The 24,505-nt window shown below is 34.4% G+C and overlaps 1 protein-coding gene across 15 annotated transcripts in view; it reads left to right on the forward strand.

Moving 5' to 3' along the window:
• Positions 1-24,505, forward strand: part of LOC106674425 (collagen alpha chain CG42342) — a 384,421-nt gene that overhangs the window by 358,278 nt on the left and 1,638 nt on the right. For 2 of the 15 annotated variants that reach the window (XR_001341519.2, XR_001341518.2), the window contains exons 2-23: positions 124-194; positions 1,365-1,400; positions 1,537-1,572; positions 3,742-3,777; positions 3,848-3,919; positions 4,382-4,450; positions 8,130-8,309; positions 9,575-9,680; positions 9,844-9,941; positions 12,258-12,366; positions 12,848-12,936; positions 12,995-13,084; positions 13,142-13,186; positions 13,265-13,336; positions 13,399-13,515; positions 13,579-13,623; positions 14,239-14,301; positions 17,015-17,041; positions 17,123-17,196; positions 20,035-20,061; positions 20,245-20,280; positions 20,378-20,512. Coding sequence is in view for 12 of the 15 variants with exons in the window: in XM_014407137.2 (XP_014262623.1) it covers positions 124-194; positions 1,365-1,400; positions 1,537-1,572; positions 3,742-3,777; positions 3,848-3,919; positions 4,382-4,450; positions 8,130-8,309; positions 9,575-9,680; positions 9,844-9,941; positions 12,258-12,366; positions 12,848-12,936; positions 12,995-13,084; positions 13,142-13,186; positions 13,265-13,336; positions 13,399-13,515; positions 13,579-13,623; positions 14,239-14,301; positions 17,015-17,041; positions 17,143-17,196; positions 20,035-20,061; positions 20,245-20,280; positions 20,378-20,512 (1,613 nt within the window). In the remaining 3 variants the exon portion in view is untranslated. Of the gene's footprint in view, positions 1-123; positions 195-1,364; positions 1,401-1,536; positions 1,573-3,741; positions 3,778-3,847; positions 3,920-4,381; positions 4,451-4,765; positions 4,820-8,129; positions 8,310-9,574; positions 9,681-9,843; positions 9,942-12,257; positions 12,367-12,847; positions 12,937-12,994; positions 13,085-13,141; positions 13,187-13,264; positions 13,337-13,398; positions 13,516-13,578; positions 13,624-14,238; positions 14,302-17,014; positions 17,042-17,122; positions 17,197-20,034; positions 20,062-20,244; positions 20,281-20,377; positions 20,513-24,505 lie in introns of all 15 variants that reach the window. The other 13 variants (XM_014407137.2, XM_014407128.2, XM_014407130.2 and 10 more) reach the window with 12 other exon arrangements.

Genomic DNA, 24,505 nt, shown 5'->3' on the forward strand with positions numbered 1-24,505 from the left:
TTGGTTTCAACCTGTACGACATCATGGATCATGATAGATATTTAACAACCCCCGTGACATGTCGACTCTCCCTTTGTACACGTTTTTAGGGTAATCAATTGTCTAAATTCATTTCTTTTTCAGGGCCTCCCGGTGCGCCTGGGAAGAGAGGGAAAAGGGGGAAGAAAGGTGATGCAGGAGAACCAGGACCTGCTGTGAGTATAAGATGTAGTACTGATTGAAAATGGTTGTTTGCTCTTTTTAATAAAATGTAGTTTAATCTCTTATTTATAAATGTTTCTATTGTTTATCAAGTATTTGTGAATACACGTATTTTATGAGTAGAAGTATCTTTATTGAACAGCTTTTAAGTAGTTAGCACAAAGACTTGGTATGTTGGGTCCGTTCAAAATTTTCCTTTATTATTGTTGTTTGTTGTTTTGATTTTAATTGTAGTTCTTCCAAAAATCTTGGAAATCTTTTTCGAAATTTCCTATCGACTTATTTTATATTCACAATGTGCGATTACGATTGAGATTGAAATCATCCATTCTTTGTATGCACATGTAGAATGAAGTCACGACTTTTCCTAAAAACCAACTGAGCTGTTCTGAATAGAATGGCCAATCTTAAATTAAACTGTTTCCTTTAAATTTACAAAGCCGTTAGATCATATTATGAAAAAAAAAATTGTTAAACTAAAGCAAAAGAATGTATTTCTTTGGCTTGAAGCTGTTTTAGACCCTTCGACTTGACCGGGTCACATTAGAAATGCAACTAAATCGCTATAATATATTATGGAGAATTCTAAAAATAGGGAAAAAATTCATTGTAACACTTTTACTATTTAATAAAAAAAAAGGGTAAATAATTGCAAAGATGGATTATGTTATAAAAATGTTGCAATGAGTGCAATATGTAAATACACATTTGTCTTAAAATGTGTAAAATAAAAATAGTTTCAAATATTTTTAATGTCGACTGCTTTGAAATAAAAAAAATCTTAGGAAGAAAGGTACTAGAAAAATTTAGGAACAACATAAATAAAAACAGTTGTAGAATGCCAAATTTGACTAGACATCTGCCTGATTTTTAACAGTTGGCATTGAATGTGGAGTAAACTACATTTAATTTGAAAGTTGTTTCAGAACGTAGTCAATTATTGTTAATAATAAGATATTTATCGAATCTATCTTTTTTAATTTCCAACATAAAAACTTCTAACTTTATCGTTTTACAAACGCATTTTTTGTTTTTTTAATTATTACTAAATGTTAAATATTATTGTTAGAATTTACAATGCACAGAGTAAGTTATTATTAAAATTGTAGTTTGTAGTATTGTATTTTTCTTTTCTTTTTTGTGATAATTTGCTTTTTTCACAGGGCCCAACTGGTCCACCTGGCAAGAATGGGTTTCCGGTATTTTATTGTTTTTTTGTTTTTATTTTGATATACTTTTATTTTTATTTATTTAAACAGCGCCTCTAATGTTTGCATGAAGCATGCCTTCGCCGACGACAAAAAGAGGAAATTCTTTCATGTTATTATGTTCTAGGGCGTGAGAGGCTCTAAAGGAGACCGCGGGTTTTTGGTAAGATATTTTTGTAAAGTGGAATTTCCGGTGTTGGGAAAACATTATTCACTACAATAATTTTCTCTAATTTCATGTGATGTAAAATTAACTCTTAACTAATGGCCTTAATCTTGAAACACCTTTAATAAAATATAACACTTTTATTGTCGGTTTATTGTGAGGTTCCGCTACCTCTGGCATAAACGTGAAATTTTTTCTATTCTAATTCAATTCCGCTTTTCCACCGTAGTATGAATCGTGGGGTTATTACAACGGATGGAAGTCCGTGGTTGAAGCTCGCCTTGGTGGTGGTCCACGTCTCCAGAACGCATTTCCCAAATGACCGGCCGGCCCTCTTTGTCTATTATTCCACACCCTTTTCTAATCCGAATCGTCAGGGATGTCTGTCGGTAAACAGGATGAATTATTCGGCCGGACACTCGCCCAAAGCATGGGCAGGAAGTGGAGCGGAACGAATGCGATAAGGCCCCTGGATGTTCAACTCCTCTCGTATCCATGTCCCGTTGAATATTAACACTGGGGATAACTTTCAGGCTCGGATTATAGTCTAAAATCTCAAAACCTTAGAGCTAACCTTAACGATTTACCGTATTGTTTTCTCGCTCTGAGCTTCTGGATACCATATTAACCCAACAAAACTGGGTTCCAGCTGATGATGGATTGTAGCTAATGCTGGTCTGAAGACAAACAGCTACATCGAAGAAACAAGAATTGATGGGCCAAATTATTTAACTATAATTATTCAGAAATCGTGAGATGTGGTCTGGTGTGATGTAAGTTTCAGGAAAACATTTTCTTTATCGTGCCAACGTTTCGATCTTTACTGAGATCATCTTCAGGGCCTGGGATTTACAAACATTTTTAAATCTCAACACGACGCGCAAGAATGGCACACGTACGCAGAAAACAAACACTTTGAGTGAGAAGAAATACTTTGATTGAATATAAAAAAATATATTTTTTTGCATTGTATAAATTCACTTTTTTCCACAACGTCAATGTATTTGTTAAATTTAAACAATGTTTGTAAATCCCAGGCCCTGAAGATGATCTCAATAAAGATCGAATCGTTGGCACGATAAAGAAAACGTTTTTCTGAAATTATTCAGAAATCGTGAGATGCAGTCTGATGTAGGTTTCAGAAAAACATTTTCTTTATCGTGCCAACGTTTCGATCTTTATTGAGATCATCGTCCGGCAGGGCCTGGGATTTATAAACATTGTTTGAATTATACAAATACATGTAGGATGTGGAAAAAAAGAATTTATACCATGCTTGAAANTCCTTCCCCACCCCTTAAAAATCCAACGTATATAAACATAAAACAGCAAAATCTCACTGGCACTCTCAACACGACACGCAAGAATGGCACAATTACACAGAAGACAAACACTTTGAGTGAGTAGAAATACTTTGATTGAATACAAAAAAATATATTTTGCATTGTATAAATTCACTTTTCCATATCCTAAATGTATTTGTTAAATGTAAACAATGTTTGTAAATCCCAGTCCCTGAAGATGATCTCAATAAAAATCGAAACGTTGGCACGATAAAGAAAATGTTTTTCTGAAATCTACATCACACCAGACCGCATCTCACGATTTCTGAATAATTATCGATGGTCACTAATCACCACACACTATTTAACTACCTGCATCGGTTGATGAGACACCTTAATAATAATTCAATTTCTTGTTCTAATCTAGTATTAAAATGTGTCACAACTTCTCTGACGGTTTTATATGGAGACTTTCTTCCTTGGGGCATCGATTGATAGTGGGTTTTGTTTTCGTAGCCAGAACAAACGACTCAAAAAGTTGTTACAGTTCACTTATTTTTTTATCACTGAATTCTGTGTTTTCCAATGAATATTTTCTTATTTTATTATTATTGGCTATGTGTTCAACAAAAATTTTCTGTTTGTTCTTCCCTTTTCTATTTTCTAGTTTATTTTAACGCAAACTACTAAAACTGTAAGTAACAGCTAATAGAAACTAATTCATAACGATTTCCTCTTATTGTCATAATTTGTAATGCATGAAACTGTTTTCTAAACGTTTACGCGTAAGCGCAATGCTTTTATTTTCAATAATTCCATTACATGCATTTATCGAAACACATGCAATGATCGTTGTACTAATTCGTTTTTGCGATGTTTTCAGGGACCAATTGGCCTGGACGGGCCAAAAGGAGACCCAGTAAGTCATCTTTACCGGATAAAATTGAAGACAATGTTACGGATTTATGGCAAATTTATTGTGTTTTCAGGGCCGGCCTGGCGAAAAAGGCCAAAAAGGAGAGCTTGGGAATCCGGGATTCGATGTTTATGCAGCAGTCAAGGTATATCTTGATGTATCACGTCGGAAAAAGTAAAATCTACAATGTTTCTTTAAATTCTTAAATTATTAAATTTTTTGAGGGAAAAAGTAAAAATAATTAACGCCAAAATTTAAAATGACTTATAGTTAACGACTTTAAAATTACTTATAAAAATTGTATAATAGTTGAAACTCAAAAAATTTAATATTTGGCAATATTAGCTCAAAATGCTCATACTAACCTCATGTGTGTATATAACTTCTAGAAATTAACGCAGTTAATCTTTTAAAATTTCAGTTTACAATTAAAAATTATTTTCCACCAGCAGGACAGTTGAATTTTTTTTCTTTAATAATTATACAATGACGAACATTGTTTACCTTTAAGTTTACCTCCTAAATCATATAATTTGATTAAAAATCTATTTTCGTGAGAATTTCTCCTCCTGTAAAGTATTATAGTTTCAAATTGACATGTATACAGGGTCTCAAGAGGTCAGTGACTACGTTGAGAGGCGGAACGCTTGGCTACGCCGAAATAGTAGCCGTAAAGGTAAAACTGCCAAAAAAATATCGAAAGTGGGCCCTTCGGTTGACACTGCCTGTATTTCATTTCTGTACTGTCTTGATTACAGTTTAATTCTAGATAGACAGTATTTAGGTGTATAGTAGTTAGTTCATAAAAAGTTGGTTTGTTACTTTTTTAAATTTTTATTTATTTTCTTCTGGTGGTTTTATTAAAAGAACGTTTTACTTATCTGCATGAGATTTTAATTTCTAAGTACATCCTTGTTTTCATTTTTTATTTGATTTTCATTTCTTTATTTTGTTTTAGTTCTTCTTTTGCATTTATTTATAATGGTTCTAGGGTCTTCAAGAGCAAGGACATAATATTTCAGCGCAGAGTGTCATAATGCTCAAAGTAAGTGTTTGGTTAAAAAATGAAACACTTGATTAAAATTAAATTTAAAAAATGGAAAAGAACCAAAATAAAACATACTTTGAGCAAAACAATGGGGTTCTTTCCAAAAATGCCAAATATTAGACATATTGTTATGACCATTACAATTTGTTATATTGTTTTTTTTTTTAAATAACATAAAATATGTTAAATCATAGTTTAGAAGAGAAATCCACCATGTACTTCCTTTCAATCCGGCCCATGATGTACCGTAACATAATGTTGTTCATGAAAAACGAAAAAAGTAGATCAAACGGGGATGGGGCCTGTAACGCAATAGCTATATTTCGGATATTTACTAACGGTATATTTCGGAGTATTTACTAACACTTTTCTCATGGTTTCCTTACTTCATTAATTCACTCTTTTAAGATAAAATCGATTAAAAAAATAGTAACAAGGAACTATAAAGAAAAACGTTATGATAAAAAAAAAATTATATGGCATTAGTTTTTCTCAAAAAAACCAGCTTAACTTTAAAATAATACAGTCAACTCTTGTTAATTCGAAACTTAATAATTCGAATTTATTGATAATACGAACTCCTCAGAAGGGCACTTCACTAAATCTAAAAAATTCTGAGCATTTTGATACACTCGGTAATAAGAAATATTTTTTGTAACAGGGGGAGAGAAACAGCATGCTATTAATCGAAATGGAACCACTTCCCATCTTTTTATAATTTGCGCTTTTTCTTGTTATATTCCTCTAAATTTCTTTGTAATGTTTACTTCCTTACAGCCTAAAGTTCCTCCGAATTTTTTCTAGTTTGTTATGTTCTGCGGTCAGTGTTTTGTCAACGTGTTCTCAGCGCTGGTCACTTCGGAAAATCATTTACACAAAGGACGCGCGCGCGAGGCCACATTGAAGCAAAAACCACTTCACGATTTTTTTAATTATGCGTAACAATATAGAGGGTGAAGGGAAAAAATTGGTTCTGGACAGTCCTATTATCAGATGAGAGTAAATTTAATAGTTTGGCTAAGACGTGATAAATAAGCATAAAATTAATTTGATGCCCAATATAGTTTAATTATATTAATCAAACAAATTAAGACTCAAAAGTATTTAAAACCGTAATATAAATAGATAAGAAATAAAAATAAACAAAAAAAATTATTTATAAATAAACAATAATATGCTTGTCAAAACGCAATTTAAAAATACCTTCTGAGACATGATTTTCAACCGTATACCTAATTTATGATCTTTATTATATGGCTAGAAGTGTCTATGAAAAAGTTATAAATATTTACGTAAGTAGGTTTGGTTTGAAAATTGACCCTTTACTAACCAAGTTCGCCGACCCCTGTTTTAGACATTTAATTGATATTGTAATGTTAAATTTAAACAGCAATTGAGTCGGTCTATTTGTTTTATTTTCGCAGGTACAAAGCTAAATCTTCAAATCTAATTTAAGTATGATCATAAATATTTTTAGCTGTTATCTTTTATACAAAAAATTTGGCTTATATTGAATTTTATAAGAATGAGGGCCTGTGAAATTAAATATGTCCAAACTAGATTTTCGTCAAATTTAATTATCCGAATTTAAACTTGGGGAAAGTGCGGCCCAAAACGCGCGTAACATCAATATAGTTTTGGGGGAGGGGGACATTAGAAAATGCACTGGGCAGTGATGGTTTCGGAGATTTTTTCTTGGAGATTTCGATCTCGAAGATAGGGAAGATAGCGGTAGGCCTTCCATTGTGGACGACGACCAACTCAAAACGTTGATTGACGAAAATTCACAAAAGACAATACGGGAAATTGCGGACCAAATGTTGCGCCACACAAATGATCCATTTCCCTATCGAATCATCACGTGCGATGAGAAATGGATTCTGTATGATAATAGGAGGCGTGCATGTCAGTGGTTGGACAAGGATGAAACGCCAAAACACTTTCCGAAACCTAATCTGCACCCAAAAAGTTATGGTGACTGTTTGGTGGTGTACTGCTGGCGTTGTTCACTATAACGGGGTTGTTCCTGAATTGTGGTGAAACTATCACAGCAGAGGATATTGCCAAAAAATTGACAAAATGCACGGGGAACTACATTTTTCTCCAGCATTGGTACCGTAAGGGCCGATTCTTCTTCACGATAACACCAGGCCACATGCTACAATTCCATCCCTGCGGAAACTTAAGGACTCAGGATAAAACCATACCGCACCCTCCATACTCACTCGACCTGTCACCTACAGAATTCCACATTTTTAGGCATTATGATCAGTTCTTGAAGGAAAATAGAGATTGCGGTGAAGCCGAAAACTCCTTCCAAGATTTTATTGTGAGTCCAAATAAAGATTTTTATGTCAATGGAATAAAAGCGCTTATTAGACATTGACAGAGATGTATAGATGTTAGAAAATATTTCAAATAAATTTTCTTTATTTCATAAAAGTAAAAAATAGTTTTGTCTGCCTTTTCAAAACCTGTATTACTTCTGCACGAACCAAATGTTGGGTTGGAATGCTGGATTCGAACCCGGGACCGTGTCAACGTTTTAACCATTGCTGCAGGGGACCATAGTAGCCGAGTGGTCAGTGCGATAGACTCTCGGGCTGGTTGACCCCGCGGGTTCAATTCCCCCGTCGCATCGGCCCTTTTGTTCACGCTAACCCTACCTCCAACTACATTTATATGATGCAAACAATTATGTACTTACTCTGGCTAATATGCGAGTTCATCAGGGCATTAAAATAAATAAATGATTGATCATGGCTGTGTTAATTCATGGCTCATGACATTGCTTTTCATAATATATCGGATGCTCTAATTACTTATTATTTTTTAAATTAAACAATAGGTTTTTATCAATCTCATGACTTCTTTTTGTAATCATGGACAAATATTCCTATAATGTCTTATAAATTTAATTTTCATAATGACAGATTTAACAAATTTTGTTCAAACTTGAAATCTGAAGTATTTTACTTCTTTTTTTCCAAATGCACCATATAGCAAAACATTAAATAAATGACTGTTTCACACAAACTATTTGGAAAGAAACCCATTTAATTTTATCAGATTTATATTTATTTGTATACTCTTATCGCACAATATTATGGGAGGGCTATTTAAGTTTTGTCTTTCTGTCACTTGTAATCTATGCATGAGTAATTTTTTGTGCTTGCATGAGTTAATAACTTTTCTTATAATAACTATCCTTAAGTAGTATTTGGTGTATTATTGTTATATGTGAAGTAAACGAAATAAATAAAATCCTAAAAAATAGTTGTGTTAATATTTGTGCGTTTATTGAAAGGGAGAACCGGGGGAGCCAGGTCCTCCAGGTCCACCAGGGCCTCAGGGTCCAGAAGGATTGCCGGGTCACGACGGAAGACAAGGGGTGCCTGGAGAAGCAGGATCACCAGGTGAACGGGGGCCTCCAGGACCTCAAGGCTTGCCAGGTCCAGCAGGTGAAACAGGACCTCAAGGCATTCAGGTTAGCAATGAACATTTTCCATTTTAAATCAAGTTCCCGATTAGTTTGTGTGTGTCTAGTTTTTATATGTTTAAAGGGTGATGGAAGAATATTGAAAAAATGTATTTCGGAATGAGTGTGTTTAGAGGTGTCATTCAATGCTCCATATAAAGAGCGAGTAGGAATGCCACCTGTTATAAGAATTATACTTGAGTACGGCAGCAAATCGGTATGATCCAATTTTTGAAAGAAACAGGGATATTTTTGTGTATATATATATATATATATATTTGCGTGTCGTGTTGAGAGTGCCAGTGAGATTTTGCTGTTTTATGTTTATGTACGTTGGATTTGGAAGGAGTGGGGAAGGAAATCGGTACAGAAAAGACATTTTTGTATAAGGCGTCGGCTTCTTTGAGGTGAAAAGTGCCGACGAAGGGAAACAATGTGTTGGTAATGGTTCGGCCAGATTATCCTTTCAGGAGTATATAGAAAGGGTTAAATAGGAAAAGGAAAGCTAAATTGTTGGAACAATTAGACTATGTGAAAAATATTTGATGAGAGGAATGTAATGTAAGATATATGTATGTTATCTATATTGAATTTGATTAATGATATTGGCGTAGCTGCGACTGAGTTTACATGTATCTGTTCTGTAATTGATGCTGTGTTTATCTATGTTGATATAAACCATATCNTTTTACTGGGGGATCCAGACAACAACCAGTTAATATTATTACTGTATATACAAAAAGTTTGGTGATGGATGTTGTTCGCGAGAATGTATTTATAAGCGTGAATCAGTGTATAATACAAGAGTGTCGATGGCAAAATATCTCAGCTTGGAAAAAAAACTCATAGGTTCAATTCTGCACAATGTATGTATGCAGAATTGAGATTATATAATTCTAATTAACTGTATTAATTAATTTCACACAGGATTCTAGTTTATGAGATTTTCTAAACATATAAATTTATTTGCATAATAATTTAACAGATGTACAAACATTATTCTTTGATATTAGTTTTGCTATTGCACTGTAAAAATTGATTTTATTAATTACAAGCATGATGAAGTTCATTCAGCATACTGCATGGAAAATTGTTTATGCATTGATTCAATATTGCATCACACTATATTTATCATTTGTAAACAGTTCAAAAGGAAAAAAAAAGATGACATTATTAAATGTATATCAAAGAATAATGTACTGATGAAAAATTCAAAAGAAAAATGACAAGTTTTTGTCTGGGACATTTTTCGATCACATGTTTCGATATTGTAGGGAGAAAAGGGTGATAAGGGAGAAAGGGGACTAACAACTACGCTCAAAGGAGACCAATTCCCTACAGGTATCATCGAAGGACCACCAGGGCCACCAGGACCGCCAGGTCAGTTATACAGAATTTAAAAAAATAAAATTTAAAAAAATACACCCAAGCTCCACCATGGAAGTGAATAATGTTAGGCTTTTGCATTCACCCTATTTTTTTCATTTGTCCCACAATTAAATCATTTCTTGAGACACCTTGAGTGGCACTTAATTTGTCTAAGGACCTGAAGGAGGCAAAGGTGAGAAGGGAGACATAGGCCCTACCGGTCCGCCTGGCCAGCCTGGAGAGAAAGGAGCCAGAGGCAAGCGAGGCAAACGGGTAAGATGCTATGACTAATAGATTAATAATTTTGCATTAACTTTTTGCATACTTCTTATGTTTCAAGCATGATTTTATTTTATTTTTATAATTTTTATATATTTTTACAAAAGATAATAGCATGATGCATGTATACAGATTTTGCAGATAGAATTTTTTTTGCATTTTCCTTTTATTGTAAATTTATCATTTTGTGTATATATTTTATGTAAATGTCTTTTTTCTTTATATTATCTTTGTTTATTTTTGTTTAATTTAAGCTATACTATTTTATGTCTCTTTTATAACACTATAACCATTATTTTATTGTAGATACTTCCAGATTTTTTCTCCTTTGCCCTTCTGAGTAATTATCTTAAAAAAACCTTATTTTTTTATATTTATATTTATGTTCTTTAAAAAATCCTGCACAAAACCGAAAAAGTTTCCTTTTAATTTTTCAAAATATAATTTTAATAACTTACTGCCTGTGATGAAACTAGTTAAATTTTTATGACATCTTGATCATAAATAAATTTATCATTTTTCCATACTAAATTCATTTCATTTTATTTTCTGCAAAAATTAATTATTACAGTCCTTGTCCTTAAACAAAAGGCGCTACCTTGTTACCAAAAATTTTCAATTTATATTGCTTTCCATTATTAAGTACACTACTTACTGTTATCAGAGTGCTATCGAATTCATAAAAAAAAAGTATTTAATCTGTTTTGTCAATTATCAGAATAATTATTTCTGGGTATAATAAACAATAAAATTAGTAAATAAGGCAAAATTAAAAGAAAGAAAAACACTCAGTTCCTTCATATTGTAGAATGAGCAGGCGGTAGATCCCTTAAATAAAAATTTGTATGACAAACTAAAAATAGATATTTTTGGATGGATAATTGGGACAATTTTTTTTCTATGCTGTCCTGTTGTTCAACATAAAAATTTATAACTTCCCTGGGTTTTATCCAAATTCAACAATTCGAAATCTTGTTTGTTCTACCTTTAGCCTATGTCAACGACATTTAGATTTTATGTCATTATAAGTGAAAAACATAAGACTCTGAAATCCACAACATCACCTCAGATGATATTTACAATTTAAATTTATTTACAGAGCTATGTTATGCAAGTACATGTAATTTATAATCCTTAAAATAAAAAATAAAAAAAATAGTAGGAACTATCTTTTTAAAAAGGATTGAACTCACTCCACCATTTATCATTCCTGTAATTTATAATGTTCTAAACTTCTGTAAAGTGGCTGGTCATCGGTGGAGTCATTTTAAAATTATTGCTAGTTTTGTTATTCGAAAAAACAATTATTTTTTTCATTTTCTCAAAAATTTGTATTCAGTGGTTTTAGGGATGCAAAAAACAATTGTCAACTTTGTTTCTTGCTAAAAAAAAGTATTTTAGCATACTTTGCTGTCACTCAGACACAAATTATATAGTTCAATATCTAATCATACCCTACTCGTAGCTAACATTTTTTGACCTACTATCATCTACAAAGTTTCATTAAAATCCTCTCCTTGTAAGCAAAACTCATAAATTTATTATTGTTGAAGGCATAGTTTGTAATATTGGAAGTCGATATTTATATTTGTCTTATATTTTTTCATGTTTACATTTGTAACCATATTAATCTTCAGAAATAGTTCTAATGTCCTGATGAAGGCAATACATTCTTCAAAAGCTTAACAAAGGAACCAGATGGTTTTATTTCTTTCAAATTCGCCTTATCTCTGATTTTTTATATACAATTGTAATATTAAGGATGATGTTGTCACATCAAGATTTACTTTAAAACTAATCATTATGACTTTATGAATGATTTTAGAGTTTATTGATCATTATAATTGGAAAGCATTAAATTGATTTATTTTCTGTTTTGTTATGTATTTTCATTCAGAAATGCTAATAAAAAAAGTTTTTATTTCTTTTGAATATAATTAAACACATTCTCCGTTATTACTTCTATTATTTTTGTGTGTTGCTTAACTATAAAATTTTACGCTTATTTAAAAAGTATTAGCATTAAAACACTAAAACAAACATTTTCTTTTAAAGCTTTCAAAGTTTTGTTTGCTTAATTTCATATTTTATCTTCTCATAAATTTAGAATTTAAAAGTATATTTGCTTACTAACTGGGTAGTCTATTTATTTAAGGACATAAGACGGATAAGAGATAACAGGTAAGTTAAAAAAAAAAAAAATAGTAACATGGTGTCGGAAACGGAACGGATCTATACTCTCTTCTTCTTTTTTCTGTGTAGTTTGTTGTAATTGTTGACAGTAGTTGTATATGAAAGGACTTTACACAGGGGGATGACGGGAGTGCTACCTCAAGAGGTCTTCCTGGATTACCAGGGGCTAAAGGGGAAGCGGGTCCTAAGGGTGACAGAGGCGAAAGAGGATTTGTTGGCCTTCCAGGTAGGGTAGACCAAAATTTTCCTCAATTTTAAAGAAGACTTATAAAAAAACGCACAATCTTTTCCCAAGCAACATTTATTCACTTCCATTTAAAATTCTAATATGTGTGTACTTTGGTAATTTAAGCCTAGCTAATCGCAATGTGGGAATGGTTGTAATGCCTCCTCTATTTTACAATAATGGTAATTTTTATAATTCATTTCTATAGGCAATCATGGCACCTAGATTTTATGCAGCACATGTACTAATATGTCAATAATTAACCTAGGTCCTGTATGAATTGTTATTTAAAGTTAAAATGATATAGAATTGAGTATTGTAATTTCTATTTGACAAGTATCATTTTAATTTTGAGCATAAAATAACCCATAAAGATTTTCAGATGGTAAAATTTGTTTCCTTTTAACATTCATTGTATGAATATATGATAATAAGCAAACCATAGCGGTTTAATAAGGATGATGAAGCTAATTTTTTCTAGGAAATAAAGGTGATACGGGGCCAGCAGGGCCACCAGGAGAACCGGGAATGCACGGTGAACCTGGACTTCAAGGTCCTCCAGGATTGCCTGTAAGTTGACTCAATTTTGCCCAGTTTCATTTCGCTTATACAATTGCATGTTTTTAAGGGTCAATACGGACCTAAGGGAGAAAAAGGAGATTATGGTGATATTGGACCTCCAGGTTTAATGGGACCACCAGGATTGCCAGGACCACCAGTAAGTCAATACATACCTCTCTTTTTACATAATTATTAATGAGTAAATTTTTTAAAGGGATATCCAGGTCAAAAAGGAGAAAAAGGAGACAAAGGAGAATCTGTAATTATTTTTCCATATTTTGATAATATTAATAAAAAAATAAATTTAATAACTGGTTAATTTTAAATTGTATAATAGAAATACAAGAAGCTCAGGAGGCGGCAGGGTGATGGAACTTTTGAACTGAACTCAGGAGGGGGATCTGACACTGTAAGTTCAATTGAAATGAAATTTTTTTTGGCTTCCAACTTTTACAAATATTTTTTCTACAGAGATACCAGCAAGTTATAGGACCTCCTGGACCTCCAGGCCCACCTGGAGTCCCAGGTCTTCAAGGCCCACCAGGAATCAAAGGTGATCGGGGTATGGATGGAGCCAAAGGCGAGCAAGTGAGTTATACACATTTTAAAAAAATCTATTGGAACAATCACTACATTTGATACACATTACAGGGAGAGAAAGGTTCGAAAGGAGATCCTGGCCCAATGGGACTACCCGTGAGTGAAATCTGCTAACTTTTACCTATTAATAATCGGAATATTCAACTAAAAATTGAGACGCACACTCGCAATAAACTGAAACAAGTTATATATGCATGAATAATATCTTTAATATACATAAATGAATACATTTTTTTGTAGATGTAAATCATGGTTTTTGGGAGTGAATATATCAATAAAATAGTTTAAACAGATAGTTCTACTGAAAAACCATGTTGATGATGAACACTTAATACTTGACATCCGGGTCACTGCAAAACCCGTTTTTGTTTACATTTTAAAGAAAAAAGTAACTAAAAAGAGTATAAATTTTATTTAGATATAAAAATTAAATAAAACAATTTACTTTGGATTTAATTGCAAAGGTTTATACTTTTTCAAACTTAACAGTTATACAAAATAGGCAATTAATTATAATGATAAATTGTGGGTGCTTATTATACACCCTTAAATTTTTTCATATGCAGAATTTAGGAAAACAAAAATTCAAAGGATTAGTTTAAAAAAAAATTAAAGGTAGGCAGACAGATAGATAGTGTATTTTTACATTCTGAGAAATGCCCACGTATGAGAATAATAAAAATTAATATTTTATTTTTTGGGGGGTTTCAGGGTCCCATGGGCCTGAGGGGCGAGTCAGGGCGCCCCGGAGATATCGGCAAACCCGGACAAATGGTAAGGCCTATATATGCCTAAGACACAAAATCAACCAACCCTCTACCAAATTAACAGACTAACGCAATGAAGTGGCCCCGTTTTATGTATATTATTTTAACATCATGTAGGTCACTAACTCACCTGACACAACAAACACCCTTTGTGTACATATAGCTGCTAGGATAGGGCTATTTTTTATCAAAGAAGAACTTGAGTAATTTTTTTATGTTTCATTTCAAACAGTGAGAATTATGTATTGATTAGAATTTTTATCTCCGGCCATTAAATATTTTGTTGTTGTAAAAATCAACTTGTGAATATATATTTTATTTTTATTTTTTATTATTATTATTATTATTATTTTTTTTTTACTTAAGAGATTATTTCCATAGTTGTATATTTAGTAGAATTTCGCTAGAAAAAAGGGACTAACAGATTGCGAATAGGTCTTGAAGTACTTTAAATCAAGAGATGAAAAACAAACTGGTTTACCGGAAAGCTTGATTTCCTCTAAAAGACTGATATTAGAAGAAAAAACAAATTTCTTTATACTTAAAAAATAAAATAAATAAATAGTTTGAAAACCATTTCCACAAATATGTTTGGAATATATTGTTTTACTGTAGACATCATACATTTATAAATATGTAAAATAAGCTATTAACTACTTAAGAAATTAAACGTGTAAATTTTAGACGACAAAACCTTATCACCTTTTTGAATACATAATTTACAATTTACGCTATATAAACTTATTAACTTAAATGCTAAATAAACATTCTTATGTCGTTTTATGCCTCCCTGAATGTTTTATCATTAATTATTCAACTTGTTTGACCTCTTGGTTTTTAAATTCACTAAAATACTTTCTTTATGGTTAACTGCTTTTGTTAGTCCTAATTTTTAAGGTCCATCCAATGTAAAATTTAGTATGTATATAGTAATTTTTATATCATAATGATAATAATATGAGAAAAGTTATAAATATCTGTAATTGTATAATTTAATTGTACAATTTAGATACTCAGTCCATATTTTTTTATTTTGTGTGAAAAGCTTGTGGTACTAACAATTTACTTCTTTGTTTGTCACTTCCTTTTGTAATTACTATAATTTCAAACAAAATGATAAGCTTCAATTCAAAAATATAATTAAGAAAAAATGCAATTGATATAAATATTTATTAAGAAATAAGAGTGTGCTTTAACACTAAATTATGGTACCTCTAACGCCTTTATTTACTGCCATGGTTTTACATAATGGATTTTCTCTTTTCTACACTAATTAACTACAGTAAACATGTTCTTGCCAAAGTGATTAGTTGTTAGTTACACTTTTACTGTTTAGTTTTAAATGTAAGTCAAATATCATTCTTATTGTGTATGACATTATTTGATCAAAAGTGTTTTTATTTTTTTACTTTTTCTTTGAGATTCGAACATTCTTCATTTTTACGAATTATGTAGTTACTTACAGCAGCATTCTTTACGAGAAAAAATTGTGATGACATTGACAATTTTTGTGTATATGAATAAGATTTTATGTGTGGTTCTTAGTGTGCACTAATACATACTCATATGTAATTGTGTTATCATTTGTCACTTAACATTGTTCATTTTTTCCTATTAAAATACTAAAAGGATTAAAAATAGTAATGTTACAAATGTTGTTTTAATTTTTTATATAATAATTTAAATAATTTATGTAGGAATAATAAGGAATGGAGGATGTTTGATCTTAAATTGTAGTAAATTATTCCTTCCCCATTAGTATTATTTAATTTTTTTTGTGCTTTTTACCCTTTGTTTTGATTCAATAATAAAGTAGTAATTTACTGAACTTAATACATCTTCTTCTTGGCATTCTGAGATTTGAGTGTGCAACTACATATTTTAAATTTTAAAAAAGTTTACCTCCCCTACCCCTCAATTTAAATAATAATAAAATGTGTGTGATTAATGTATTTTGTATACATTATTTTAAAAATTGAAAGGATTGTGACTTTTTGCCTAATGTTAAGAGGTTGTTTTAAGGGGAAAAAATAATTTCATTTTACAAAGAAAGTGTGAACAATTTTTTATCAAACTTTTTGAATAAAGTGTAAGACCGATATCAATGCAAATGTACCCACATAAGATTGTAATATATATTAATTGTTATTGTATTGTTATATACAATAAGTATGTAAAATATGGTGTCGTATAGTAAAACTGCCGTAATGCCGTTAATATATGTTATTATGTATGTGGTTGGTAATTTATGTGGAAATAAAATTTAGATATTATTGTGAGTATAAGACCTCCACAAGTGGGAAATTGGAAGTGTTTGTCACCCCTGATCACTTTTATTGTTTCGATTGTATTTTTAATCTACCAAGCTGCAAGATGTTAAACAAGGTACTTATTTTTACAAATTGGCTTATATTTTAAATTTAAACTATTTATGAAAGGCATGCCGAATCTCAAAGAGCATGTAGGATTTTTAAAAAAACTTGAGTATCTTCCATTGCATGAAACATACAAAAGACTGGTAAGAAATGAAAATTGAGAAGTTATGAAGAATTGTCATAGTTTATAATAAATTAAAGAAGAAATGCACTTTTTATAGAAATGTATGCATCGTTGCATTTTTCTTCAAGTTGAACAGGTCTTTACTTGAAGCATGGACTTAAAAAATAAAGACGAGCTGAGATACAATTTGACTAATTTGTATTTCTTTCAAATGTTTTCAGGGTCCACCCGGCCTTGACGGAATGAAAGTAGGTATACATTTATCTGGATATTTCCGTTTCTCTAATGAAGTTCAAATTACTTTGAGTTTCTATTTTATATGATTTCAGTCTAAAATTGTCGGTTTTAGGGAGGGCAAGGAGAGCCGGGTGCTAAAGGCGAACGAGGTGACCCTGGTCTTCCAGTGAGTAGTTTTCAAAATTTTGACTTAAATTTAAACTTATCAAACGGAAGCAAAAACAAAACAATTAGTTCAACATAAAAATTATTTCTAAAAAGTTATATTGTTGAAAACAAAAGTAACTTTAAACAAGGGCCACTTCAAAAAAGCTGATCTAACCAACTATCTTAATTCATTATAATGTTTTATGTTGTAGTACTAAATATAACTTTCTAACATGTAAACAGCACAAATTCTATGTAGTTTTAATAGTGCACACACTAAATTGAAATTAAGAAGTTCTAATAATAATAATATACAACTATTGTTTAATTGCATGTATATATCAGGTCATAAAATTAGTCCATCGTGTTTTTTAATGGTAAATTCAATTAAATTTCAAATTTAATCAACAATATATGATCCATGTTGTCATCATCCCTGTACTTTTGCAATTCCCCTAGAACTTATGTTTTTAGTGACAAGCTGATCAGTGTGTTTTCTGCAGTCCTCAATTTAAGTAATGTTTTTTCCATTATTAGCAGAGCCTGGAATAAATGAAATATGAAAGGGAATCGGCATAAACACTTAGGAGCAAGCATGATCCTGGTGAAAAACAATCTCCAACAATCTCTTATGAGCAAATGCCATTAGTTTTTGATCAATTGTAAACTCTAATTGAGTGCAGCATAAACTAGAATTAATTATTATAGGGGACTGTGGTGGCCGAGTAGCTAGGGTGTCTGAATCGTTTGTGCCATGCTAGTGATTCTGGATTCAAATCCTGCTCAAATGGTGTTTAAATTGATAATGTTATGAAAATATATTGTAAAGAGGTTTAACCCCTTCTGTATGATAGGCATTACTCCACTTTTTATACTAGAAAATGGTCTAATTGGGTGGAAACACAATGAAGCATTCCTTCCAATCCTAACAAATGCACAATACTTTCATGGATTGTAATGCAACTTTTGGAGTTGTTATAGATGGGTCACTGCCTTTTATCCAGGATTTTCCTCTCAGAACATTGTTGTAGCCCATTTTTCATCCCAAGTTATCAAATTAAAAATGAGCCGTTTACATTGCGTTTTAGAAGGAAATTGCAGATGAAGATGCGGTTCAATAAATTCTTATAAGAATGTGAGCAACCGTTATATCACTTGGACAAACATATCCAGCTTATCTCAGCTGTGTTCAAATGCTTGAATGTGATGTGCTAAGTGACTCTATGTCTTGTGTTGACTGTGGGTTATTTGTATTGGATGCTTGAATTTGGTCATCATCAATGGTGAAGAGGGGGAGCAATTCTGGTACCGAGTGGATTTTCAATAGATTTTCAGTGACTGGGAGTTTTTAGTGACCCTGAGAAGGGCTGGTGATTGGAAGCATAGTGTTGAGACGATGAGTGAGGCCAGGACCAAGTGTGTGTGTGTGTGTGGGCCATTGGTAGAGAGAAAGAGCAGTTGCCTGAGGTCCGGGCCGAGGGTCGATTTTCTCTACATTGGTTAAAGGGACTCTGGTGCTGAGGGCAACGGCTTGCCAGTCGCTAAGTCTGCTATGTTGAGAAGGTGAATCTGAGGCTAATGCTGAGAGTACCCTTGACAATGATGTAGGTGCTTCATTAGTGATAAGCGAGAACCCATCGGGGAGATGAGTCTTAAGGTGTGAGGTGAGACCTTGTCGAGGGGATGAATCTGAAGCCAGTGGGGCAGTGCCCCTGTTTATATATGCACTGGCTCTGCTCTGCTTCGCTGCGGAGGGCGAGACTATTCCAGAACCGGTAGTGACACCTAGCTGGTACTGTGGTAACTGTAGGTGGCCACCACAAATCCACAGATTCTTGGCTCGTAGACCTAGTGATCATGAATTCAATTCTCGCCATCGCCCCTTTCCTTTTTTTTTTACTCTACCCCCCTCCCAAAAAAAATGATATATCAATGCCATTAAGGGGGTTGGGGAAACAGAAAAGCGCTTCCTTCATCTTCCAAACCAAAATTTCCGCTTTTGAACTTAACAAACAATTCATGGACTGTGCCTACTCTTAACCACCATTCACAGCATCGCCATCACAAGTTTTCCTATCAGTCTGAGTTGCAGTTTTCCCTTTGCTGTAATAAAAAGCCATTAATTTAAAAAATGTGCTGTTTGTTTCCTGCATTTTAAATAAGAAAAACTATCTAGCAACCCTTTATGGGTCCTGGTCTCCCCATTAAGTATATGCCAGAGTTCTTATCATTTGTGATTCCATTCCAGTTGCGAGCTCCTAGAACAATAGTGAACTGTCAAGCCACCTAAGCCTTCCAACCTTTCGGCACATACTCAGTTGTACACCCATACACCCAGACTACTCATGGCGTATCCACCATTGACATTTTCACCAACATAATGAACTTGGGTGGTAATTCATTTTTTGCGTGCCCTTGTACAATCTAGGACATATCACAAGCACTTTTAAAATGTATAAAAATGTGTGTGTTGGCACCTGGGATTCTATACCTCTTTCAAGAATCCACTGAAGGGAGAAGATCTGGTCTACTGTGGACTTATTTTCCCAAAGATTGCCTGATATTTTCCAATCTTTCTTTTGGCATATAAGAAAAACCACCTTGTAAAAATTACAAGATCTCAGACAAAACTTATGAATATAAACATCTTAACTAATTCAGTTTCAGAGTGTACAAACCATAATGACTAAAAAAATATTGTTTTAAAACGCAAGAGGGATAACAACAAATTAATGAAAAATGCTATGGACTAATTTTACAACCCAATAATTAAACTAATGATGTATACATATTTTTTTAGGTGATTTATCATTGTTCTTAATAATATAACTTTACTAACACATTTCCTTTATTTTAGGGGACTGATGGAATTCCAGGGTCGGAGGTACATTCTCCTACTAACCACTTAATTATTTATAATAAACAATTAATTACATTGTGTAAATTTACAGAAGGCATGTGATAAGCTTCAATGCTTGTTGAATGTTCATATGAAATATTTAAGAAATTGAATGCTTTACTATGTATGCCATGCAAGGGCATGTTCATTCATTAAATATTTTTACAGGGCCCGAAAGGAGAAAGGGGTCAGAAAGGTGAACCAGTAAGTAGACCATGTCTCATCAACAGGCTGTTTGGGTTTCAACATTTCAAATTATCAAATACAAGTTGGGTTTTATATTGTTTTGATCTGCTCACAGGGGCCCCTTGGCAAAAGAGGAAGGAAAGGAGACCGAGGAGACAAGGGAGACCAAGGTGTACCAGGACTAGATGCACCCTGCCCGATTGGACCGGATGGACTACCATTGCCTGGATGTGGATGGAGACCTCCTAAGGTACGCATTTCAAAACACTTGTAAAAAAAGGATATCTGTTTGTTTTATTTTCTTTCTTTATGTTAATAACAATTGTAAGATTTAATCATTTTATTTTATAAATCATAAAATTGGTGACGGCTCTTTGATTTGAATTTGGATTTATATAGGTAGGCTCAAATCCACACATGTACATACATACAAACATTCTATAGTCCACCAGCAGTTCCAGTTTTTGCTTTCTACAGTAGATTACAGTATTTACAATGAAGCAGACTCGAGAATCTCTCACCCAGGATGTGGGCAGACCGGGGTCAGACCTCAGTCTTCTCTGTCCAGCCACTGAGGTTGGGCTCCGGGAAGGGAATGCTGTCAAAGCTCGGTCAATTCAGCATCCAACACATGCAGTACCAAACCCATTAGCATACATATTCATTCTTAAACACATTCACTCCAATTTACATAAAATTCATTTAATTAGAGTGAAGGAGTACTCAATATTCCTCCATCACTCTTTACACATATAGTACGACTAACCTAATTGAGGGTTGATGGGGTTCTCGATATTCCACCATTGACCCTTTCACATCACATGTAGTGGTCACTAGTTAGTTTCCACAATACCGCTAGATGCCACTACGACTTATGGAATGTTCTCGCCCTCCACTCTGCAGCCAATTAGAGTAGAGCTCTTCCCTATATAAGCAGGGGCACTGCCCCGCTGGAAGGAAACTCGTCAGCCCGACGAGGTCTCAAACATCACTAATAATCAACGATACGAGACTCGTCAGCCCAACGAGGTCTCAAACATCACTACTAATGAACGACACCAGACTCGCCAGCCCGACAAACTATCACTAATGGAACACCGTCAACGACAGCAAGAGTACTCATAGCATTAGCCTGATCTCACCTTCTAAACAGCCATTAACGCCAACTGCTGCCCCTCAGCTAATTGCTGCACTCCAGTACCTTCAGCCTCTGTGGAGTCAACCGACCCACGGCCCCCCGGACCTTAGCCAAAGTTTACTCTATCACACAACACCACCAATGGCACCACTCGCATGGTCTCGCGCTCATACCATCGTCACAGCACCTCTTCACAACACCGGTACTTTTCAGGGCCACAAAACTCCCAGTCACTAAATCACACAGTCATGTTTCTCAACAGAAACTAGGTACACATAACTATTATTCCTATATTCAATATAACAACTCAGTGTTCTTCAAGAATCAGAACAGGGACTCAAATACTTGCTGCTGTGCTCAAGCACAATTCTCAAATCTGATAGCATTCCTGCATATTCTCTGTATATAGCCAAGGAATTGCACCCTTCAATTAGGTGAGAGACATCAAGTAATATATCCTGTGAGGGCCATCCATCCACAATGCTCTTGATAGGTGAGAGCTTCTCTGTTGACCCAGCCCATTAATGCTGGCACCTTCTTTTAACATATTTTTATTGCATTCTTATCACCAGAGGGTGGTTATGTATGTCCTGGCCTTAGCTGCCTCGTCCACCTTTTCATTACCTTCCAGATTACCTACCCAGACAACAACCACTCTTTTGCTGATACACTCCAGTGTTCGTGGTATCTCTCCAACAAAAACATTACGAGAGGGTCAACAGAAAACCTATCACAAACAGCAGTAACCACTGAGGAAGTGGTGATGCAGACATGGTAGGCAGAGCTACCATCGTCTCAAATCACCCCAAGTGTATGCCACATTGCATACAGTTCTACTGTGTTAATGATACAGTTTGGTATGAGCGACCATGAAGTTGACGCAATCTTGTGATACACAGCATATCACATGCCACACCTTCGTCAATCTTAGACCTTTCTGTGAAGATGAACCGAACACCAGAGTGCATAGAACTAAGCTCCAAGAACTTGGCTCGGTATGAAAACAAGAATAACCATTTTTGAATAGTTTATATTTCGTAACAACCCAATCATCGAGAGTTCGGTTAGGCTACAGTTGTTTTAAATACTACAACTTAGATGCATAAAAATTGGAAATTCGATTGGGTACCTTGATCTCAGCTCCAAGAACTTAGCTCAGTATGATGGAGTAGTCAACTTAACTAGCACGGTGAGATCTTACCGGACGAGTAAGGCAGGGAGGACCCAGGGGGGAGTCAGCTGGTTGCTCAGCTTGAGTAATGTTCCCAGTGTCATCCCTGTCCTCCCTAATACTTCACTGAATTTCAGAAGACACATCTGGGTCTGAAGTCGCTTGTACATTCCACTGTACTGGCACCTAAGGGTCACACCCAAAAGCTGATGTCCTGGTTTGGCAAGGAACACCACATAGCTGAGAGTGAGCTCCTCCCTCCAAAATTCAGGCAGCAGCAGTCCCAGCTTGCAGAAAAGGTAGCCCAAAGGGGCTTTTTCTGAACCAGCCAGAGACTGCTTGATGGCTCTGCTAGTTTTTCGGGCTGAAGAATAAGCAATGCATCCATAAAACAGGTCAGGAACAGCAATAAGTCAATATTGTTATTACTTTCCTTCCATTCACCTCGATGGCATTGATGTGTGGTTGCCATCTAAGCTTTTGATCAAACGTGAGGCCGAGGAATCTCACTTTCTCTATGTACCTTACTTTAGTGCCCCTCAGCAGAGCTGAATTAGGCTATGGGCCATCCTCAGCCTGCAAAAGTGGACACATATGGCATTCAATGCAGAGAAGTCAAATCTGGTTTCCTTGGATCTTCAGCCACGTTTATTGCTGACTAAATTACCCCTCCGAGCTGTGTCCCAAAAGGAAAAAGCAGAGTTTGTCACCGATACCATTCACTGTGATTAAGAAAATTGTAACGCTTATATTTGAACCCTGAGGGACTCGATTCACTTGAACAAAGTGCATGGAGAGCACGGACCCCAATCTGACATGAAATATTCAGTTCCTCAAAAAAGCCTCAAGGAACCAGGGTAATTTACCGCCAAATCTGATATCCCTACATTTCCGAAGTATCGCATATCTCCACTTCACCTTCCTCACCATGACATATCAAATGCTTTCTTAAGATGAAAGAACACAACCAGAGCTTACTTTCTATTCAGAAACATATTCTGAATAGTACTCTTGAGAAGGCAAGCATGATCAACTGTGGAACGATGCCTACGAGATCCCACCTGATACTGGCTGAAAACCTTTTGTCTCAAGACATCAGGTCAAATGACCGTTTATCATGCCCCCAGGAGTTTATCAGACAGGATGTCAGGGAGATCGGCCTGTAACTCGTGGCCAGATTCCCTGCCCACCAAGGATGGAAATGACCAGTACCTCACATCAGTGGTTGGGATAGGAACCCATATCCTCGGGAGGGTTTCACAGCATTCCATATGGGATACGTCGCACCTGGGGCTTGAACTCTAGACGTAACCCAATTCTTCAACTGTCAGAGGACGGTTATACACCTCTCGCTAATCGCCGTCAAAGTCAATCTGGACACATTACATTTCATTTTTCATTCTATGAAAGCTGTCAGAGTCAACCTTGGAACTTGACACAAATGCAAAATGTTGTGCTAATTCCCCTGCAACATCCAAAGCCTCAATTAAATTCTCGTGTTCCGTACTCAGTACCGGCATCAATGGAGCTCTAATCTGATCAGAGAGCCCTAATCCTTCCCGAGGCTTCTCAGTTGAAGTACGAGAGTTGATGCCTTCCTTGTACCTTGATAGAGATTCCGTTTTGGCTTGGGACAATGTATGCCTATCCTTCTCTTTTTCATGTTACACAAAATCAGCCTCCATCATCCGATATTGAGATGACGTGATCTGAAGTGCCGAAAAGCTCACTTTTCGGTGCAATGTTGGTGTAAGATAGACAGAGCACAGTGTGAGGCACATCAGTACTGCCACTTGGACTGCAATTGCCTGGATGCTCATAGGCTAACTCTCTCACCCCATGCGCATTTATTTTATCTCTTATTAAAATAAGCAATATTCCATGTGCCCTACCCCTGATCAAGCTGCACCTCTTTTGAGAAGGTTTGATACCCC

The sequence above is a fragment of the Cimex lectularius genome, unplaced genomic scaffold (assembly GCF_000648675.2).
Source record: "Cimex lectularius strain Harlan isolate CLEC.00 unplaced genomic scaffold, Clec_2.1 scaffold65, whole genome shotgun sequence".
NCBI classification, from domain to species: domain Eukaryota; kingdom Metazoa; phylum Arthropoda; class Insecta; order Hemiptera; family Cimicidae; genus Cimex; species Cimex lectularius.